Source organism: Solanum lycopersicum, chromosome 5 (assembly GCF_036512215.1).
Source record: "Solanum lycopersicum chromosome 5, SLM_r2.1".
NCBI classification, from domain to species: Eukaryota; Viridiplantae; Streptophyta; class Magnoliopsida; order Solanales; family Solanaceae; genus Solanum; species Solanum lycopersicum.
In genome coordinates this window covers 6,669,696-6,691,421 of record NC_090804.1, presented here as the reverse complement: position 1 = coordinate 6,691,421, position 21,726 = coordinate 6,669,696, and the positions used below count along the sequence as shown (strand labels likewise).

The 21,726-nt window shown below is 36.5% G+C and overlaps 3 protein-coding genes across 3 annotated transcripts; all 3 read right to left on the bottom strand.

Moving 5' to 3' along the window:
- Window positions 1-7,863: 7,863 nt before the first annotated feature.
- LOC138348466 (uncharacterized) lies at window positions 7,864-9,234 on the bottom strand. The gene has a single exon (XM_069297665.1). The coding sequence runs from the start codon at window positions 9,232-9,234 to the stop codon at window positions 7,864-7,866; it is 1,371 nt and encodes a 456-aa protein (XP_069153766.1).
- Window positions 9,235-9,285: 51 nt separating this feature from the next.
- On the bottom strand, window positions 9,286-9,846 carry LOC138348465 (uncharacterized). The gene has a single exon (XM_069297664.1). The coding sequence runs from the start codon at window positions 9,844-9,846 to the stop codon at window positions 9,286-9,288; it is 561 nt and encodes a 186-aa protein (XP_069153765.1).
- A 723-nt stretch (window positions 9,847-10,569) lies between these two features.
- LOC101263115 (receptor-like protein kinase HERK 1) lies at window positions 10,570-11,931 on the bottom strand. The gene has a single exon (XM_069297610.1). The coding sequence runs from the start codon at window positions 11,929-11,931 to the stop codon at window positions 11,020-11,022; it is 912 nt and encodes a 303-aa protein (XP_069153711.1). The 3' UTR covers window positions 10,570-11,019.
- Window positions 11,932-21,726: the final 9,795 nt, after the last annotated feature.

Sequence of the window (21,726 nt, the reverse complement as noted above, 5' to 3'; positions counted from 1 at the left end):
AACATGTCACGTGAAAAGTGAAACTGTTGCCAAAAAAGGAAATGAGTCATTCTTTTTTAAACAGACTGAAAAGGAAATAGAAACATTCTTTTTTAAACAGAGGGAGAGTACTTGATAACTCTACCAGGTCTCTTGCAGTTAGTTTTATTGAGAGTGTGTTCTTCTTGAGAGAGACAAAATACACTTTGTGCTTTGATACCTTAGCTTGAGTGTGTAAACTAGGTCATTTCATGTCAATAAATGTATATTATCCTCTGAACAAAACAACCTAGTACTGTCCTTCCATTGGATGAGAGCTCTGTCCTTTTTTCCCGTGCTCACCAACCATAACAATGTTGGCAGCTTTACCGTTGTTCCTCATTTGTCCTAGGAACATCAAACATGCACGACTCATAGGACCAGGTCTTGTTGATTGTGAGGATCATCAAAACAACAGAGTTACAATACTGTTGATCACGTTCATGATTATTGGTTGAATCACAATAAGAAAAGCACATACTTTTTTATCCGGATCATAGGTTCTATTGTTTCATCATCTGGTAGATGGAACTACACTTGACAGTCGTATGACAAATGTGTATAGTATAATGTTGATGAAAACTATACCTGAACGACTTCCACGACAGTTTTCAAAATTCCAGCAGTTGCCCTCTTTGTATAGTGGCATGTAGCAACAATTCGATCAATATAGATATCGCAGAGTCTCAAAACTTTTCCATGTTTTGAAAATCCTTTCACTGACACGATTGTATATAATGGAAATTGTTTTCTAACAACTTACTGAAAATAGAGCAATGCATGTTTTCAAAGTTAGCTTTCTTTTTTTTCCTATTCTATATAGAAATCAAAACTTGGTAACTAAATTATTACAAAAACAAAAAATAAATATTCATATGATTCATGAACCTAAGTGGAATTTGATGTTTTGAGCAGCACAAGAACCGGCATCATTGATTTTCCCCAATAAGAATGGTACTGTTTTCTTCAGGATCATCTTGAATGACAGGCTGATAGAATATATGCCTTCACTTAACAAGTAATGGACCAGGTCCCTTACTACACTAATGAATAAAACAGAAAGTTAAATGCAGTAAAATCAACACAATGATTTTACGTGGAAACCTCCTTGCTTAAGGGAGTAAAACCGCGACCTGTCTCACAGGATTTTCAATCGTTTTCACTAATCTTCAAAAGCAAAAGCAAAACACGATTACACCAAAAGTAAGAAAGAGTTATCAATCTTACAGTTAAGCAATAGTCCTCTATTGCTTAACAAGCCTAAGTAGAAAACAATCTACCCACTAAGCTATCCCACCTGGACAACCTAGACTTCTAACACAACACACCAATTCCTTTATAGATTCAGGAATGGTTTACAGTTTAAGAACAAGAGAATGAATTCCTAAACAACTAGACGAAAAGCTCCAGATATTGCTGTTGTTCTTGGAATAATTCTGCCTTTACTTTGTAGTAGCTTTTGCAAGAGTTCTTGAAAAGTTTTTATCAAGTTGCAAAAACTCAACTAAAATGTCTAGGAAAGTGCCTTTTATATGGGCAAGTCACTTTCCTAAACTTCTTTGCCATTGGCTGGAAAAGTCACACTTTCTGACGCCATCGGGAAGTGTGCACCTACTTTCTGTACCGTCTCTAGCTGGCAATCAACTGGCTCCTCATCATGAGAGCCTGGTACCTCTACTAGGTCCCTGAGTTTGTTTTCATCTGTAATACTCAAGCAAGAAATCTGCAATACTCAATTAAGAAACTGGTACCTTTACAAGGTCCCCAAGTTTGTCAAATCATCAAAACTACAAATAACATTTCCCCCCTTTTTGCTGATGACAAACACTGAAACCATGATCTAATATCCTTTCAACTTTGTTCCCCCTTTTTATATTCACCCTCACTACATTCCCCCTCACTGTATGTTCCTCCTCACTAAACATTCCCCCTCACTGTATGTTCCCCCTCACTAAAATATCATTTAGCTACACACAGTTTTACTTCCCCCTTTTGGCATCATAAAAAAGAAATGCAGTAAAAAGAAATGCAGTAAACCAGTGATGTGAGCAGAAACACTGAACAAGATCAAAGCTAAAAAGCAATCAAACAGTAGAGGAAAAGCATTCGCAAAAGAAGATAGGAAGAACAGCAAAAGAATAAAGTAACCAACATGCCATCATAACATAAATACATTAAAAACAAACTAAAATTCATCGACATATTGATAAGCCACACAAAAAGATGACACAGGGGAGGATTGATTAACAGGCTAGGAAGATGGGGGAGTTTGAGATAGGGACTGGATAACAAGAGTGAGTCGTGCATTGGCAGCATCATTATCCTTGATGGCCTTTTCTTGCAGGGCAGTTATCTTCGCCTTCAACTCAGCATTCTCTTTCTCCAGAGCTTGAACAACTGAAGAACCAGGTCCCTCACTCTATGCAGTAAGTAGTTCTGCTTTGAGTATAGCAATTTCTGCCTCTTTACCACTCAACCGCACAGTGAGCTCTTCAATCTCGTGTTTTAGCTTATCCTGGTCCTCAATAAGTTGAGCCATCTTGCTTTTTGGATAGCCTCTGCCTTCAATGCATTCACACTCAAACAAGGTATTCTCAGAGATAGTCTGTTTAACTGTCCCAACCTTTCCAACACTAAGAGAAATTCGAAAATGCTTGAATACTTCCGTGAGAAAGTATCCATAACCCATTCCATTAACACCTTTCCTCTCAATGACGGTTTTGTGAATGTGCTCAATCATTAGAATAAAGAGGCTTAGGGCTTCAAATCTACACAACATCTCCATCACATATAGATCAGCAGCAGTTGCAACTGTCCTCTTTTCTGTGCGAGGAAGGAGCACCTTGTTGATGAACTCAAAGACCAGCTGATACTCACTCTTCATGATTTTCTTAAAAATCCCAGCTACCTTAGTTGTGGGTGTCTTTGAAATCATAGAAGCAAACTCAAAATAGCAAGTTTTGCCCAGCATAGACCGGGTCCCCTTTGTAGGCACCCTGAGGATTTTGCTCAGCACCTCCTCATCCAAAGATATGGCAATATCGTTTACCCGTGTGAGGATGCTCCCATCTTCCATGAATTGGACATTGTAGTAAAATTTACGAACTTCTTCTTCATGGAGGATGGGGAATTTCTTGTCGAACAAGTGCAGCCAAGATTGAATCTCTACCATGTCATGCAGCGAATCCATGCCAGGAAGAGTTATAATCCCCATATCAAAAACTCTTCCTGCTAGGACTGCTTGTTTCCTCAGGCTGTCAACTACTTCCTGCATGTTGACATTCTCAACTTTCCTGGCTTGGGAACCAGGTCCCTGTGATCGCTTTCTCATTTTCTCAGATTTCTTCCCTTTTGACTGTGACTTTGCAGCCTTCCTTGTAACCCTTTCCCTTTTCTTTTCTGACTTCTTCTTCTTATTTTTCTTGTCCACATCTTCTCCTGACAACTCCACCACATTAGCTTCAGGTAATTTAAAATTTGATACCTTGGAGGTTCTTGCACTTCTAATTGCAGCAGTAGAACGTGCACTTGCCTTCAAGGCATCAACCATTAACTTTTGTGCAGCGGACCTTGTAGTAGGTCGTCTCCTAGGAGCCTCCTCCACAACCTTTTCCTTCCCCTTTTTAGATCCCACCCCTTCTCTTTTCTCAACCTTCCATTGTAATGGCTCCTCCTCACTAGCAGAGTCGGAGGAAGAGGAAGAAGAGCACCTTCCTAAATCAGAGGTTTTATCAAAGATAGGCTGAGTAGGTCTTACCTCTTCCTTTTCCAGGACTTCAGTATGCTCTGCCCTTGCTTCTTCTCGCATCATGGCCAGGCTTTCAATCACGAGTTCCTCACTCGCTGCCAGTATGTTAGACTCGGAAGCCCTATGTTTTGGTAGATCCCCTTCAAACATGTTGTCTGGCAACATGTCTTGAAACGGACCAGGTATAGAAGGCACTGCAGCAGTGTTTAGATCTATGGCGAAAAAAGGGTTATCAGGAGTGTCTTGTGGAGGACTGGGTGGGGGAGGAAGTCTGGCTTGAGCAGTGGTCGGAGAATAAAAGGCAAGGGGCTCTATTTCACTGAGAGCATTCAACATTTGTTTAGAAGAAGATGAAGAAGAAGACATGGTTGTTATACTGGAAGGTTTCTTTGAGAAGCAAAGAGAAGAAGAGGAAGACAGATTTTGTCCTTAAATTTGATAAACCTTTCGTGAAAAGAGAGAAGAAGTTAAGAAACGGATGAGAGTTTCAAAAAGAAGAAAGGCTTTTTAAAAGAAATGAAACGGTGTCAGGTCCTGTGATTGTATGCGTTGTTTGAGGGAGAAACGATGGGACTGATCGGTCAGAGTAACCGATGACTGACACGTGGCATTTTCAACGGTCAAAATTTTTTTTCAGTTTAATTTTAATGTATAAATGCTAACCTGGACAGGTACCAGGTACCATGGTAGAGTTTAACTTCATTCCTTAATTGTTCTAGTTTCTTCTTTTGCTGAGTAGGTCCCTACTGAGAGTATACCTACAAAAAATACAAAAGGGATCTTTGTTCAGATATTTAAAATTCACACAAAGGATACCTGCACTACAATTTTAGCCATCAAGGGAATTCCACTTTTGGAAGCTAAAAGCATCACTTGGAGATCAACATCCCCAACTTTAATCGATTCCTCTCAAATTGATCCTTGCTGAGAGCCTTGGTGAAGATGTCTGCAATTTGTTCCTCTGTTGGACAATATGTGAGCACAATATTTCCCTTCTCAACATTATCTCTCAAAAAATGATGTCTAACATCAATATGCTTTGTTCTCTTATGGTGGACTAGGTTCTTTCCCATACTAACAGCACTAGTATTGTCACACATAAGAGGAATTGCTTTGATGTGAATTCCAAAATTCTCCAAGTGTTGCCTGATCCACAGCAACTGAGAACAGCAAGCTGCAGCAGCTACATATTCTGCTTCAGCAGTTGAAAGAGCCACAGAGTTCTGCTTCTTGGTACCCTAAGAGATAAGTGATGATCCAAGGAAATGAGCCATTCCAGAGGTACTCTTTCTGTCAACTTGATAACCTGCAAAATCAGCATCTGCAAAACCAACCAGATCAAAAGTGTCACCTGCAGGATAGAAGAGAACCAGGTCCCCTGTTTTCTTCAAGTATCTGAGAATACGTTTTGCAGCCTTCAGGTGTGAATCACGAGGACATGCTTGAAACCTGACACACATTCCAACACTATACACAATATCAGGCCTGCTAGCAGTCAGATATAACAAGGAGCCAATGATTCCTCTGTACATTGTCTGATTCACAAGGGGATCAGATTCTTCTACTATCATCTTGGAATTTATTCCCATAGGAGTATCAATAGGTTTAGAATCAAACATATTGAATTTCTTCAATAGCTCTTTGATGTACTTCTCCTGGCATATTGAAATCCCATTTGATGATTGCTTGTTGCAGACCCAGGAAGAATGTCAACTCACCCATCATGCTCATTTCAAACTCCCTTCCCATTAGTGATGAGAATTCTTCACAGAGATGCTCTAAAGTAGCTCCAAAAATTATGTCATCCACATAGACTTGAATGATAAGCAATTCTTGTTCTCTTTTTAATAAGAACAAAGTATTGTCTATCTTGCCTCTTTTGAACCCATTCTTCAGCAGAAACTTTGACAACCTTTCATACCATGCTCTTGGAGCTTGCTTCAGACCATATAGTGCCTTATTCAATCTGAACACATGATTTGGTAGCTCTGCATCTTCAAAACCAGGAGGTTGCTTGACAAACACTTCCTCTTTGAGATCTCCATTCAGAAATGCACTCTTCACATCCATTTGATACAGCTTGAACCCCATGAATGTAGCAAAAGCTATTAAAATTCTAATAGCTTCCATTCTGGCAACAGGTGCAAAAGTCTCATCATAGTCTATTCCTTCTTCTTGATTGTATCCTTGCACCACCAACCTGGATTTTTATTTCTAGTAATCACTCCATTTTCATCAAGCTTGTTTCTGAAAACCCACCTAGTTCCAATTACTATTCTGCCTTCAGGTCGAGGAACCAGGTACCATACCTTACTTCTTTCAAATTGATGAAGTTCTTCTTGCATAGAATTGATCCAATCTGCATCACCCAATGCTTCTTTAACATTCTTGGGCTCAATAGATGATATGAATGCTGAGAATGCAACTAGATTTCTTGTTTTTGATCTAGTATGAATTCCAGAATTCAAAGGAGAAATGAGATTATCAAGAGGATGTGACGAACTATGCTTCCATCCTGACCTTGGAGCAGACTGACTTGGCTGATTTGCATGTTCTTCTTCATCAAGAGTGACATCATTTTCTGGGGAGTCTGATGTACTCTGGCTGGAATTTTGAGTAGTACCAGGTACCATATCATCCTTTTCACCCTCAGCAGCCTCGTCAGGTAGACTATGATTCTGATCATCACAGTCATTGTTCAGTTGTTGATCTGCATCAGCTTCACCTCCTTCAGGCTTCTTTGATTTGAGCATTTTCATCACATCATCATCATCATTTGATCCATCATTCTTCAAGCTTCCATCTTCATCAAATACAACATGAATGCTTTCTTCAATGCATTGAGTTCGTTTGTTAAATATTTTGTAAGCCTTACTGGATGAAGAATATCCAACAAACACTCCTTCATCACTTCTGGGATCAAATTTTCCCAGATCATCCTTTCTATTATTCAGCACAAAACATCTGCATCCAAATGCTCTAAGATAGCTCAGCATTGGCTTTCTGTTGTTGAGCAGCTCATATGGAGTCTTGTTCAAAATAGCTCTTATTAGACACCTGTTGGTAACATGACATGCTGTGTTAACAGCTTCAGCCCAGAAACTTTGAGAAAGATTTGATTCAATAATCATAGTTCTAGCAATATTCACCAAGGTTCTGTTCTTTCTTTCCATAACTCCATTTTGTTGAGGAGTTCTTGGAGCAGAGAAATTGTGGCTCGTACCATTTTCCATACAGAATCTATCCAGTGTTGAGTTTTCAAACTCTGTGCCATGATCAGATCGAATGCTGCAAATAACTTGATTCAATTTGGTTTGAATCATTTTGAAGAATACCACCAGCTCTTCAGCTGTATCTGCCTTTGATCTCAAAAATCTCATCCAGGTGTATCTTGAATAATCATCAACAATCACCAAAATGTACTTCTTACCATTTCTGCTTTGAACCTTCAAGGGTCCACACAGGTCCATATGAAGCAACTCTAAGGTTCTTGATGATGTTACCTGATTTTTGGGCTTAAAAGATGACCTGATTTGCTTTCCTTTAACACAAGCTTCACATATTTTATTTTCAGCAAATTTCAGCTTGGGCAGACCTCGGATCAGGTCCTTAGAAATCAATTTGTTCAATAAAGATGAACTCACATGCCCCAGCCTACGATGCCAGAGATCAGCATTTTTATTTTGAGCACTAAGACATGTTAGGTCATCTCCATGAGACGTTTCTAAGTTTGCCACATACATATTTTTACTTCTGTGTGCAGTGAGAATTACTTTGTTTGTAGTTAGACTCACCACGGTGCATTTCTCAGAAGTAAACTTGACCTCATTTCCTTTATCACAGATTTGTGACACACTCAGCAAGCTGTACTTCAACCCATCCACATGGTAAACATTGCCAATTGAATCTTCAAGAGATCTTCCTACTTTGCCAACTCCCAAAATGTACCCCTTCTTGCCATCACCAAATGAGACACCTCCTCCTTGGAGGGTCTTGAGTGAGAGGAAGTTCTTTACATAACCAGTCATATGCTTAGAGCAACCATTATCCATATACCAACATTGACTGCTGCTCCTCTCACTCACCTGCACCAAAAATCACTTGTTAAGCTTGAGAACCCATTTCAGCTTGAGTTCACAGTAGGCAGACAAAAGAGTGATTAGATTGTATTTGGTCCAATATGGTAGATTTTGAAGCTTTCTAACAAAAGACATAGGAGCAGGGACAGATTCTTTCTTTGAAAATCTGTGAGTTGAGACAAGCTCTGGAGGACCAGGTCTCTCTTTTGGTACATTTTGCCTTTCAGCATAATTAGAGAACCTTTCACATGAGTTTCTCCAACTAACACACTCATCCTTCAAATGTCCATTCTTACCACAATGAAGACACAGCAGATTGTCAAACACAAACACATACTTACTGTGAGGATTATAAGGAGGACTTATGTTCAGACTTCCTAGTCCTTTCTTATTGAAATTACTCTGATTTGTTGCATTTGACAATAACTTTGAGGATTTGGTCCACTTAAGGGATTTTTCAAGTTCTTCCTTAAGTTTCACAATATCCTGTTCTAATTTGTTACTCTTTTCAAGTGACAGACTAAGATTTGTCTCAGAGTTTTTCAATTTTTCTTGAATTTCAGCTTGCAGACTATTTGACCTTCCATTCAGCTTTTCAGCTTCTTCAGTAATCTGATTCAACTGGTTCTTAAGTTCAGAGTTATTTGACTCTAGAGACACCATTCTTGACATTTTCTCTTCAAGTTTAACTTTGTTTTCAGTTAAACTTTCAAGTTCAGCATTCATGGTGTCTCTTTCAGATGTTAACTCTATCACAGAATCAAGCATGACTTTTGCCAAAGTTCTCAATTTTTCAAGAGAATACTTATCCAAGTCATTTTTCATATCTAGAAGAGTTACCTGATTGTCCTCTTCTTCATTTTCTGTGTGAGCCATGAGAACAAACATTTCATTGAAGACAGTTTCCTCCTCATGCACAACCACCATGGACACATCTTTTGGCTCATCAGGGTCTTCTGAATCACTTGAAGAATCCCCCCATGCAACAAGAGCCTTTTTGACAACCATATCAGCAGCAGCTTTACAATCTCTGTTACCAAGTACCAGGTCCCTTCTATTTTCTTTGTCACTCCTGTGTTTTTTATGTTCCCTGTTTTCATTCTTGAGCAAAGGACACTCTCTGATGAAGTGCCCAGATTTTCCAAACTTGTAGCAAGTATCACCTTGAGCAGCATTTCGAGTACCGTTTGTTCCTCTTTTATAAATTTTGTTTTTCTTCACAATTTTTTGAAATCTACTAATGAGATATGCCATATCATCATCATCACTTGAATTTTCATCTGATTTATACTTCAGCATCAATGACTTGTCCTTCTTGTCTTCCTTCTTTGACAAATCATAGTTTCGATTCATCTCATGTGTTTTCAAATTACCAATCAAAGCATCCATAGTCAGCACCTTCAAGTCCTTGGCTTCTGTAATGGCATCAACTTTGCTCTCCTAAGACTTTGGAAGAATTCGAAGCACTTTCCTGACTTCTTTGGTCATGCTTATAGGTTCACCCAGACTTCGCAGCTCATTTGTAATGGAAGACAACTTGGTGAACATGTTATGTATTGTTTCTCCTTCCTTCATTTTGAAGTTCTCATACCGTGAGGTAAGCATGTCAATCTTAGATTCTTTGACTTGTTCAGTTCCTTCATGTGCACTCTTCAAGCAGTCCCAAATTTCATTAGCAGACTCATAGGCTGACACTCTGTTGTACTCATCAGGTCCTATCCCACAGACCAAAAGAGTTTTAGCTTTGAAACCTTTTTCAATCTTTTTCCTGTCAGCTTCGTCATATTTCTGCCTAGGCTTTGGAATAGTAATGGTCTTCTCTCCATCCTTTTCTTCCATCATCGGAACAAATGGTCCATCTAGTACAATATCCCATAACTCGCTGTCTTCAGCCATGAGGTAGTCATGCATTCTAACTTTCCACCAACTGTAGAAATGTCCATTGAAACGAGGAGGTCTGTGTGATGACTGACCTTCTTCGAGGTTAAGTGAAGCTGTCATTCTAAAGCAAATATCACTTTCTTGGTGTTAACCAAATTGAAAGTGCCTGCTCTGATACCACTTGATAGAATATATGCAAGGGAAAATACCCAAGTACCCCCTTAACCTATGTTCGAAATCCCAGAGACACACTTATACTACACTAAGGTCCTATTACCCCCCTGAACTTATTTTATATGTAATTTTCTACCCCTTTTTAGCCTACATGGCATTAGTTCGAAAAAAAATTCAACCATCGTTAGGCCCATAAGATAGTGCCACGTAAGCTAAAAAGGGGTAAAAAATTATTAATAAAATAAGTTCAGTGGGGTAATAGGACCTTAGTATAGTATAATTGTGTCTCTGAGATGTCGGGCATAGGTTGAGCGGGTACTTGGGCACTATCCCATGAATAAAACAGAAAGTAAATGCAGTAAATTCAACACAATGATTTTACGTGGAAACCTCCTTGCTTAAGGGAGTAAAACCACGACCTGTCTCACAGGATTTTCAATCGTTTTCACTAATCTTCAAAAGCAAAAGCGAAACACGATTACACCAAACGTAAGAAAGAGTTATCAATCTTACAGTTAAGCAATAGTCCTCTATTGCTTAACTAGCCTAAGTAGAAAACAATCTACCCACTAAGCTATCCCACCTGGACAACCTAGACTTCTAACACAACACACCAATTCCTTTATAGATTCAGGAATGGTTTACAGTTTAAGAACAAGAGAATGAATTCCTAAACAACTAGACGAAAAGCTCCAGATATTGCTGTTTTTCTTGGAATAATTCTGCCTTTGCTTTGTAGTAGCTTTTGCAAGAGTTCTTGAAAAGTTTTTATCAAGTTGCAAAAACTCAACTAAAATGTTTAGGAAAATGCCTTTTATATGGGCAAGTCACTTTCCTAAACTTCTTTTCCATTGGATGGAAAAGTCACACTTTCTGACGCCATCGGGAAGTGTGCACCTACTTTCTGTACCGTCTCCAGCTGGCAATCAACTGGCTCCTCATCATGAGAGCCTGGTACCTCTACTAGGTCCCTGAGTTTGTTTTCATTTGCAATACTCAAGCAAGAAACCTGCAATACTCAATTAAGAAACTGGTACCTTTACAAGGTCCCCAAGTTTGTCAAATCATCAAAACTACAAATAACTCAGGCTCTTGGAGATGAAGTGCATACTCGAGATTCTACAGCACATCACCCACAGATGGCCTATCTACACCAGAATCAGCTAAGCATTTCACCGCTGTTTCTCCAAACTTATTGAGGTACTTTGGTCTTATTTTGGATGCAAGATTGGGATCTACGATTTGTTCCAACTGTCCCTTCTTATGCGAATCCATTGCCCATGCGGCTAAAGTCACCAGCCCCTTCGAAATATAATGAACTATGGCAGACCTAGCACAAAGAACTTTGAATAAAACAACACCGAAAGAATAAACATCAGATTTCTCTGTCAACTTTCCCCGTATAACATATTCAGGGTCAAGGTAGCCCAAAGTTCCTTTCACGACTGTGCTTACATGGGTTTGATCAAGCTCAGTCCTAGTCTTGGATACTCCAAAATCAGTAGTTTTTGCGACAAAATTCTCATCAAGCAATATGTTTGCAGACTTGACATCACGATGTATAACTGCATTCTTATGAAGGTAATAAAGACCTCTGGCTGCCCCGATGCATATCTCTAGTCTCTGCTCCCAAGTCATAGTCGGTAGATATGACCCATACAAATGGCTACTGAGACTCCCATTCTCCATGTACTTAAATATTAGAATCGTCACATTATTTTCATCACAATATCCAATCAATGAAACCAGATAGGGATGGCGGAAGTGAGAGAGCATCTCAATTTCTGTTTGGAACTCTTCAATACCTTGTGAGGACTCAAGCTTACACCTTTTCAATGCCACTTTTGTGCCATCACACAAAACACCCCTGTAAACTGTTCCAAAGCCACCCAATCCAATTAAAGAGTTGCAATTAAAGTTGTTTGTTGCTTCCTGCAAAGCTGCAAAAGGAATTTGACTACTTTCAACAGGAAAGCGATAACTCGTTGTATCACTTATGTAAGTTGTTTCCTTGGAATCCTTGCTTCTCATGGTGGAGTGCAACCATTAATAGATATAGGAATCTAGTCTTTGACTGGGCAAACTGTGGCAAAGTTGAAAACATATACACAAGTAAAAATAAATAAACACTAATTGAGGAATCTAGAACAACTGACACGGGTGTGGCATCAAAAGTGAAGAGTCTGTACAACTTATGTTATTGTGCATCTCCTTTTATACAAATGAAACTGACTTCATATTTATAGATCAAAAGAAGCTATTGGCTAAAAGGAGAAGTCCATGATGCGTCCGTCATCTACGACACATCATGACACCTCTTCCTGCTTGTAAGTTATCTTCATGGGCTACTTGCAAGTTACGTGCTTGAACTACTTGTAATGCTGGCTTGATCACAAGCTTATCCACGAAACTATGTTTTTATATGGATATTTACAGCATGTGTTGAGTGAGACCATTGTATCGTTTCTATTTTCTCTTCATTTTTCCTATTTTTTACTTCAACCGGGACACATTGCATAAATTAAATTAATGTGTAAGATTTAATGGTTGAAAATTATTTACACTCTCAATTTTGCTTTAAAAAGCGGGATAAGGCACAAACATCCCCTAAATTATGACCAAATATACAGCGACACATCTTATTCAATTTTTTTTGTTGTTCACTTGCCTTCAAGAGAGTGCAAACTCTCTACACATCCGCATTTAGGGTGCATTTATTCTATTTTAAAATGGTTTAGGCATACTAATGCATTATCCCTTAAAAATCTCCCTCAACCGACAATAACACATATTTTTTTTATTTATCTTAAAAATATTTGTTTTATCCTTGATATTTCTTTCATCTATATAATATTTTTATATTATGTATGATATATATTTTTCTTAATCTAAGTACTTATAGATTTTTATGTTTAACTCATTTGCATTATAAGTAGAATAAATTTTTTTAATCAATTTTTGTGATATATATATATATATATATATATATATATATATATATATATATATATATATATATATATATAATATTTGTTTTATCTTTTTTTTTCAAAAATTAAATTAAATAACTGTACTATTGCGTCAAAATATTTTTGAGAAAAGTTGACAAATAATTTTTTATCAAACTTATCGCCACGATAGTAAAAATTTTGATTAAATTATATTGAATTAGATTATTTTTTTTTTTAAAATAAAATAAAATACTTAAGAGGCTAAAGCCTATTAAGACACCAAAAATTAAAAGACACCTAAAAACAAATCAAAATAAAAAAAATATTGTGTATTACTAATACCTAGAATTTTAAGGTATTAGTAATACACAACTTGATACACAATAGAGTATATAACTAATGCTTGCATTAGTGATACATGACATGAAAAAGTATATCAAACACGGTACTATTAATACACACACCTAATGCATGCATTATATTTTCTAATACACTCTACCAAACGGACTTGTGCACAACCAAACATAATTTGAAGCCAAATTGAATGACATATTTATATATTATGCCAAAAAAAGAGTTATAAGATTGTAAAAAGTTCAACATAAATATATATATAAAAAATTCATATACATATATTTTTAAAAGACATAATACATATATTGGACCCTAACTTGGTTTCAAATTTTAACTTTGACCTCCAACTTTGATGATGCACAAACATGCACTTTAACTATCCAACTTTTAAATAAATAAACACATGAGTCCTACATGGCACAATACACGTAAGACACCACGTAGGACAAAAAATGACATGTAGGACATGTGTGTCTATTTGTTCAACTTTATACAAGTTTAAGTGGCTACTTGTGCACATCCAAGTTGAAAGGCATAAATGTGATTTGAAGCCAAGTTAAAGGGCATATTTATGTATTATGCCTTTTTAAAATGTGTTCAAAGGAGATAATTATTTAAATCGTGATTAAATTATTTTAATTGATTAAATCTTAATTATTCATTTTATTATATGTCATGTATGATAATTTAAATTAAAAGAGGAGAATGTAGAGAAGATAAATTAAGAGGAGCTTTATCCATACATTTGATTATAGACTAATCTCTTACGAAATTAAGGGATTGTTTGATAAAGTGCATTAGAAATGGGCGAAATGGTCTGATGGACATTTATATTTGTATCAGTTTGTATTCTGGACCCTTCTACTTAACCATTTGGCAACTGAACCCTTAGACTCAAGTAAATGAAACTTTTAAACCCCTCCAACCATGTGTAGCTCACTTTTCTTTAGATAAATGACATGTCATATCTACGTGATATATATTATGTCATGTCATAATTATTTTTTAAAATTATTCAATAAAGGTAAAATAATGAAATTTTAGTTTATTCTTTAAATTAAAACGCCATACATTTCATTCTCCCAATATTCACTGTTCACGACCAATATCTACCGAGAAGCCATCGTTGCCGCCGCCGCCATTTTCGCCGGCAAAATCGCACATACTGTCTCCCCACCTGTCTTCATCTCTGCCGCACACCATCACCATTTCCTCCTCCAACCTTCATAAAATCAACAACCTAAGCCACCACACCGCTAGATTTGGCCGAGAAACTTCTTCGCCGCCATGACCTCACACTCTCACCCACCTCGTTCTCTTCCCCGCTTTCTTCCTCCGCGATTGATCAGTGGACTCAAGACGTGCCCAAGATCTGATAAATTGATGTTAATAAATTGTGGAGAAGAAGAAAAAGGGTTGTGCATGGGAGGAAAATGGTTAAAAATGATGAGATAGTGGGTGAAGAAGAAGGATATTTTCTAATTAATTGTTTTATAATTTTAATATTTTTTACGGTTCTCTGCCGTCGATGTAAATTGCTTCTTCAAGTCCTCCATCTCCGTCCATGATGGTGGCTAGAAAGAAGACCAAGAAGAGTCATTAGAGCATCAACAGCAGACTCACTCTTATTATGAAGAGCAGTGAAGATGCATTTGATTTGATGTTGTTTTGGATCCTATTTGAAAGTTGCCCAATTCAAGAACGTATTTTTATGGATTTCCTAAAATGTGTATTATGAAATTGATAAAAAAAATATATTTTTTTGGAAATTTATGAAATGAATATGAAGGAAAGTGATGCAAAAACGTATTTTTCTAGGAAATTTGATCTGGGTTTTGACCTAATTATACTTGACCAAATTTTTATCATATAAATTGAAATAGATGGAGTATATTTTTTTTTTAGTTTTACCTTTTAATCTTTTTTTTTCACATACCCAAGCTTTTCATCATTTTTATTCCACATACCCAAGCTTTTCATCCTTTTTATTTCACATACCCAAGCTTTTCTTCCTTTTTTTCCCACATACCAAGCTTTCTTCCTTTTTTTTCCACATAGCCAAGCTTTTCTTCCTTTTATTCCACATACCCAATCTTTCCTTCCTTTTTTTCCATATACCCAAGATTTTCTTCCTTTTTTATTCCACATACCTAATCTTTTCTTCCTTCTTTTTCACGTACCCAAGATTTTCTTCCTTTTTTATTCCACATACCTAATCTTTTCTTCCTTTTTTTCCCACATACCCAAGTTATAAATTGCACATTCGTGGCTATTTTTTTTTTTTTTTCAAATATTGAATTCAAAATGCACACAACACCATAATTCAAAGGGTTTTTTAACAGATAGCTTATAGATGAGGTAGACAATCTCCATTTTTGGATCTTGTATTTTTGGATCTTATATTTCTGTAACGTGTAAGATATGAGGAAGGTGATTTTAATAGTGTTTAAGATAGAAGTTTGGGACGAAACTTGGATTTTGCTTTACGAATATCGAATAAAAGATGAAACATTTTCGTAAACAGTATTTGATTCTGACAAGATTATAACATTTTGTCTTTCAAACAAAGAACTATTGTTTTGTCTATCAAGACCTTGCACGTGGTTAATATAGGAGTTAATATCTCAGATGATTACTCAGCTATGCACTCTATCAGAAAGTCACTCAACTTTCAATTTTAAGTCAAAAGTCACTAAATTATGCACTTCTCTCTCAAAAAATCACTAAACTGTGAATTTTATTTCAAAAATCACTCAACTATCCCCTCTTTCTCATAAAGTCACTCAATCTATTAAATTATTTTTTAATTAAAATTTTTTTATATTAATTATTTATATAACAAATCAAAATTCAAAAATAAAAATACCATTTAAATCATTTAGTAGTTCATCCACCAAATCTGATTCATCGAAAAAATAATATGATCCACTTTATATTTTATAATGGGTCGGGTTAGGTGAATGGATCACTAAATGGTTTAAATTGTATTTTTTATCTTTTAAAATTTTAATTTGTTATATAAATTAATATCAGCAAATTTTAATTAAAAAAATAAATAAATAGCTTGAGTGACTTTTTAAGGAAAGAGGAGATAGTTGAGTGATTTTTGAGTTAAAATTTAATGTTTAGTGACTTTCTGAGAGAGAAAAGTACATAGTTAAGTAACTCCTTTTAATGTTTACTTTCTACCTAAAACTTAAATATCAACAATCTTTTTGAAGAAGGATGAACAAATTGTAAGGCTAAGTTTCTTGGGACATAAATACTTCAACAATCATTAAAATAAAAAAAGGGACAAAGCTCAAAAATATCCTTAACCTATTTGGAAATGGTTCAAAAATACTCTCTTTCCACCTATTGATTTAGAAATGCTCTTAACGTTTTCTTTAGATTCAAAAATGTCCTTTAGTTAACAAAAAATATGATGTGGAATTGTACTAAACAAGTGACCACTTTTCATTGGTCCACAATTTTTATCAAATAAAAAGATCAACCCAACCCGAACCTAACCCCCTTTTTTGCCAGAAAGCAAGTACCAAAATTATGTGTTCATATGAATATATAGCTAAAGTTATCATCTTTAACTTGTAATTCAACAAAAGATTCATATGAATATATAGCTAAAGTTATCATCTTTAACTTGTAATTCAACAAAAGATTCATATGAATATATAGCTAAAGTTATCATCTTTAACTTGTAATTCAACAAAAGATTCATATGAATATATAGCTAAAGTTATCATCTTTAACTTGTAATTCAACAAAAGATTCCTTGGAAACAGCCGAATAATTGCTATCCATCACCACAAATGCTATTTACAATTCAAAAATTAAATGCATCTACCCGACATTCAAGCAGCAAAAATGAGATTTGCGTCAAAATCAGCAAAAAATAAGTGGGCTTTGGATTCGATGACTCCAAGATTCAAAATTGTATTTCCAATGTAATCTAACGATAAAAAGAACTCTAGATTGTCGAAGTCAAAGTTTGAAGCGGTTTACTTTGCGGATGATTTACCTCTTAATTTTTGCCAGATAGCAAGTAAAAATCAAGTGTCCATATGAAAACGGGTTAGGTTGGAGTTGGGTGGGTCTTTTATTTGATAAAAGAATTGTGAACCAATGAAAAGTGGACACTTGTTTAGTACAATTCCATGTCATATTTTTGTTAACTAAAAGACATTTTTGAACCTAAAGAAAACGTCAAGCGCATTTCTAAACCAATAGATGGAAGAAGAACATTTTTGAACCATTTCTAATAGGTTAAGGATATTTTAAAGCCTTTTCCCATAAAACAAATGAACGAAGGATACAAATCAATAAGAAAAACAGTGATCAATAAAAAATATTACAAGAACTATTAGATTATGTGTTTCTCCAACAACCATGAAAATAAAAAATGAACAGAAGCACAAATCAATAAGAAAAAAAGTGACCAATAAAAAGATACTCCTTATATAAGTACTATTAGATGATTAAACACAAAGTGTGGTGGATTAATATTTTTGATCCAATTTATGAAGGAAGAAATTAAGTACATGAAAGGTTTGTGCACGAACGTGATTAATGACAGAAGCTAAAAAGTTTTAACAATCAAATTCATTAAGAAATGAAAAATGATAAGTTGTAACATCTAATCATGATTTATGATACAACCACACTTAGCCTACTAGGTGAGCGAACCAACAAATCTAAACCCCAACATTTAGCAATAGTTCAACGATAATTAACAAAAATAATGTGGAAGACCCAAAACTTATTAATGTAACCAAGTAAATAAGCTTCTAAAGTTTAACACTTATTATCCCCAAAATCTGGAAGTCATCACATCAAGAACATCTATCCTCAAATTACCAAGTCTAAGAGTATTTAAGAAACCAAAATAAGTAAAAAGATGGTCCATGTCCGAAGTTTAAAGACATCAAGACGTGAAGGAGAGAATCCAGCACGAGCTAGGAATAATAGCTCACCCCGAACTCTGATGTGCTGAAGACTGACTAGAGCTGAGGGCGAGTCGAAGTCGATGGCACACTTGCTGCACTCCACAAAATAACAAAGAAGAAAATACAAGTAGGGGTCAGTACAAGGAACAAGTACTGAGTAGGTATCATCGGCCAACTCAAAATAGAAAATAATATATATTGAATAATAATATAAAATCAACTACAATACTTAACAGGTGGCAAGCAGCAAACACATGAACCATTGACAACAACACCATAATAGGTACACCATCAATCACAACATCAAGCACACCTATGAGGACTCATGCCTCCACACCATACTCATTTGGGAAATAGGTTCTTTGAATTTGAGTATATTAAGATAATTCAAGATTCCTTTCCTTTAATATTATCGTGTCGGAACGTGACACTCCGATCCCATATACCGTGTCGGAACGTGACACTTCAATCCCATAATACCGTGTCGGAACGTGACACTCCGATCCCATAATACCGTATCGGAACGTGACACTCCGATCCAATTATCTCATTATTTATTTCATCAAGCCTTCTTTATTCGATGCGTCATTTTAATAGAGAGGGTTCAAGATTAGAAATTCAACAGTCTCATAATTTTAGGTCAACCACAAACCACACAATCAAAGCATATAACCACACAATCAAGTACATAGGAGACTTTACAATATCACTCAATACATATCGATCGCTATTTAGAGTTTATCTATCACATAGAAATAAACCATAACCTACCTCCACCGAAGAATTGAAGTCAAGTAACTACTTCTCCAATGCCTTTCCTTTCCTTATTGCCTCCGAACCTTTCCAATCTATCAAGTACATATATATGCACAATTTGTAAGTTAACGAGTCTATAAACACTCAGATTAGTCTATGTTTAGCCTAGACCCAAAAACTCACCTAATTATATAATCAATTTTTCAAAATTCAAACCTAAGTATAGATCTTAATTCCTTCCATTAACATCACTTTAATGTAACTTATATAATATACTATACATTAACATTAACCAAATTAAACTAACTAGTGTTATCTAATTACGGTAAAATTCTTTCGTCTCAAATCACAATTTTCTGTCCACTAACATAAATTCTTGACCATCAAGATGCCATAATTATCCCCCCCCCCCCCCCAATTGTGTTACTGCCTTTACTCGAACAAACCCACAACAAATTGACAACTTTCGATCAGTACGTTCCTCAACTTTGCACTATTCAATTTCTCTTTAATCTTTTTCCACTATTCATCATAACGACCCGCTAACGATAATTAATCCACGATTATATATGATAACTATTAACAAAGAAGATTACCTCTAAAAGAACTCCAAGTTGATCTTTGGTGTAGCCGCACAACCTTCCCCTCACTTAGTTTTTACGCGTCTATATTTCTTCTTTTCTACAGATTAGTTATCACCCTAATTGTATAGTTTAAAATTATAAAAGTGACCCACTATTAATTTTAAAGTTATATCCTTTAACCCCCAACTAACTCAATTATTAAAACTACCCCACTAATTTCATAATTATAATTACGAATAGTCCAAAACACCCATTTAAAAATTTAGCGGATGTCTGACCAAGTGTGGGGTTACGCAGCTCGTGACGGTCCGTCGTATCTATGACGGTCCGTCCTGCAGGTTCGTCACAAACTTCAGAGAAGTAATCCTAATACCCAGATTCCAAGAGTTGAAGTGTTTTGGAACGAAGACACTCGACGGACCGTTGTGCCTATGACGGTTCGTCATACTTGTCGTCGAGGGTAGTGAAGAGAGCAGCAGAAGAAATTGCACAAGTATGGGACGACGGAGTCCATGATGGTCCGTCGTGATCATGACGATCCATCGCGTGGTCCGTCGACCCAGTAAGTATTTATCCAAAATAATTCTACTGCTCAAACCGACTAATTGGGTTGTTACAATAGATACCAATTTACCCATCGTTCGTCCTCGAACGATCACAGGAAGAAAAGGGGAGGGCGAGAAAGAGAACCTGAATTTGTAAAAAGATGTGGATATCTTTCCTTCATCTCGACCTCACTCTCCCATGTGGACTCTTCAACTGGCCGATCCTTCCACTGAACCTTGATAGATGCAAATCTCCTTTGATCTCAACTTGCGGACTTCCCTATCTAGAATAGCTATAGGCTCTTCCTCATAAGACAGATTCTCATCAAGAAGAATTGAATCCCAACGAATAATATAATTTCCATCACCATGGTATTTTTCAGCATAGACACATGAAATACCGTGTGCACTCCTGACAACCCTGGAGGCAATGCCAATTCATAGGCCACATCCCCCACGCGCTTCAGAACTTCAAATGGACCAATATACCTCGGACTAAGCTTACCTCGCTTACCAAACCGCATCACACATTTCATGGGTGAAACCTTCAGCAAGACTTGTTCACCCTCCATAAAATCCAAGTCCCTAACCTTCATATTCTTTCTGCCTACTCTGAGCTGATAGAAGCTTCTCCTGAATGAATTTTACTTTATCTAACGGTTCCCTCAAAAGATCGGTACCCCAAGGTCTCACCTCAAATGCATCAAACCAACCAATAGAGACCTAAATCTCCTCCCATATAGTGCCTCAAATGGGGCCATATCAATACTTGAGTGATAGCTATTATTGTATGAAAACTCTGCTAAGGGTAAGAATTTATCCCAATGACCACCAAATTCTATCACACATGCACGAAGCATATCCTCCAACACCTGAATCGTTTGCTTAGACTGACCATCGGTCTGAGGGTGAAATGCAGTACTAAGATCCAACCTAGTACCTAATTCAGCATGTAATGTTCTCCAAAACTTAGAAGTAAATTGCGTACCTCTATCTGATATGATGGAAAGTGGAACTCCATGCAATCGAAGAATTTTTGAGATATAGAGTTTGGCTAACTTCTCTGCATTGTAAGTCATCTTGACCGGAATGAAGTGAGCAGACTTAGATAACCTGTCAACAATTACCCAAATAGAATCAAACTTACCCAATGTCTTTGGAAGACCAACCACGAAATCCATTGCAATTCTTTCCCACTTCCATTCAGGAATGGGCATTCTCTGAAGTGTCCCTCCGGGCCTCTGGTGTTCATACTTTACCTGCTGACAATTCGGGCATTGGGCAATAAAATCAACAATGTCACGCTTCATTCTACTCCATCAAAAATGTTGCTTTAGGTCACGATACATCTTGGTTGCACCAGGATGTATAGAATACCTTGAACTATGAGCCTCTGTAAGAATAGTGTGAATCAAATCATCAACACGGGGCACACATACCCTTCCCATAATTCTCAAAACGCCTTCCTCATCAATTATTGCCTCTTTAGCCTCTCCTCGCAATACCATATCTCGAATTCGTCTCAGCTTCTCATCAGCAAGCTGCTTTCCCTTAATCTTGTCAAGAAAAGAAGATCTTGCCTCTACAAAGGCCAAAAATCCTCCTTTCTCTAGTACTTCCAGCCTCATAAAGTCATTAGCCAAAGTCTGAACCTATCTAGCCAATGGGCGTCTAGAAACCTGTAAGTGGGCTA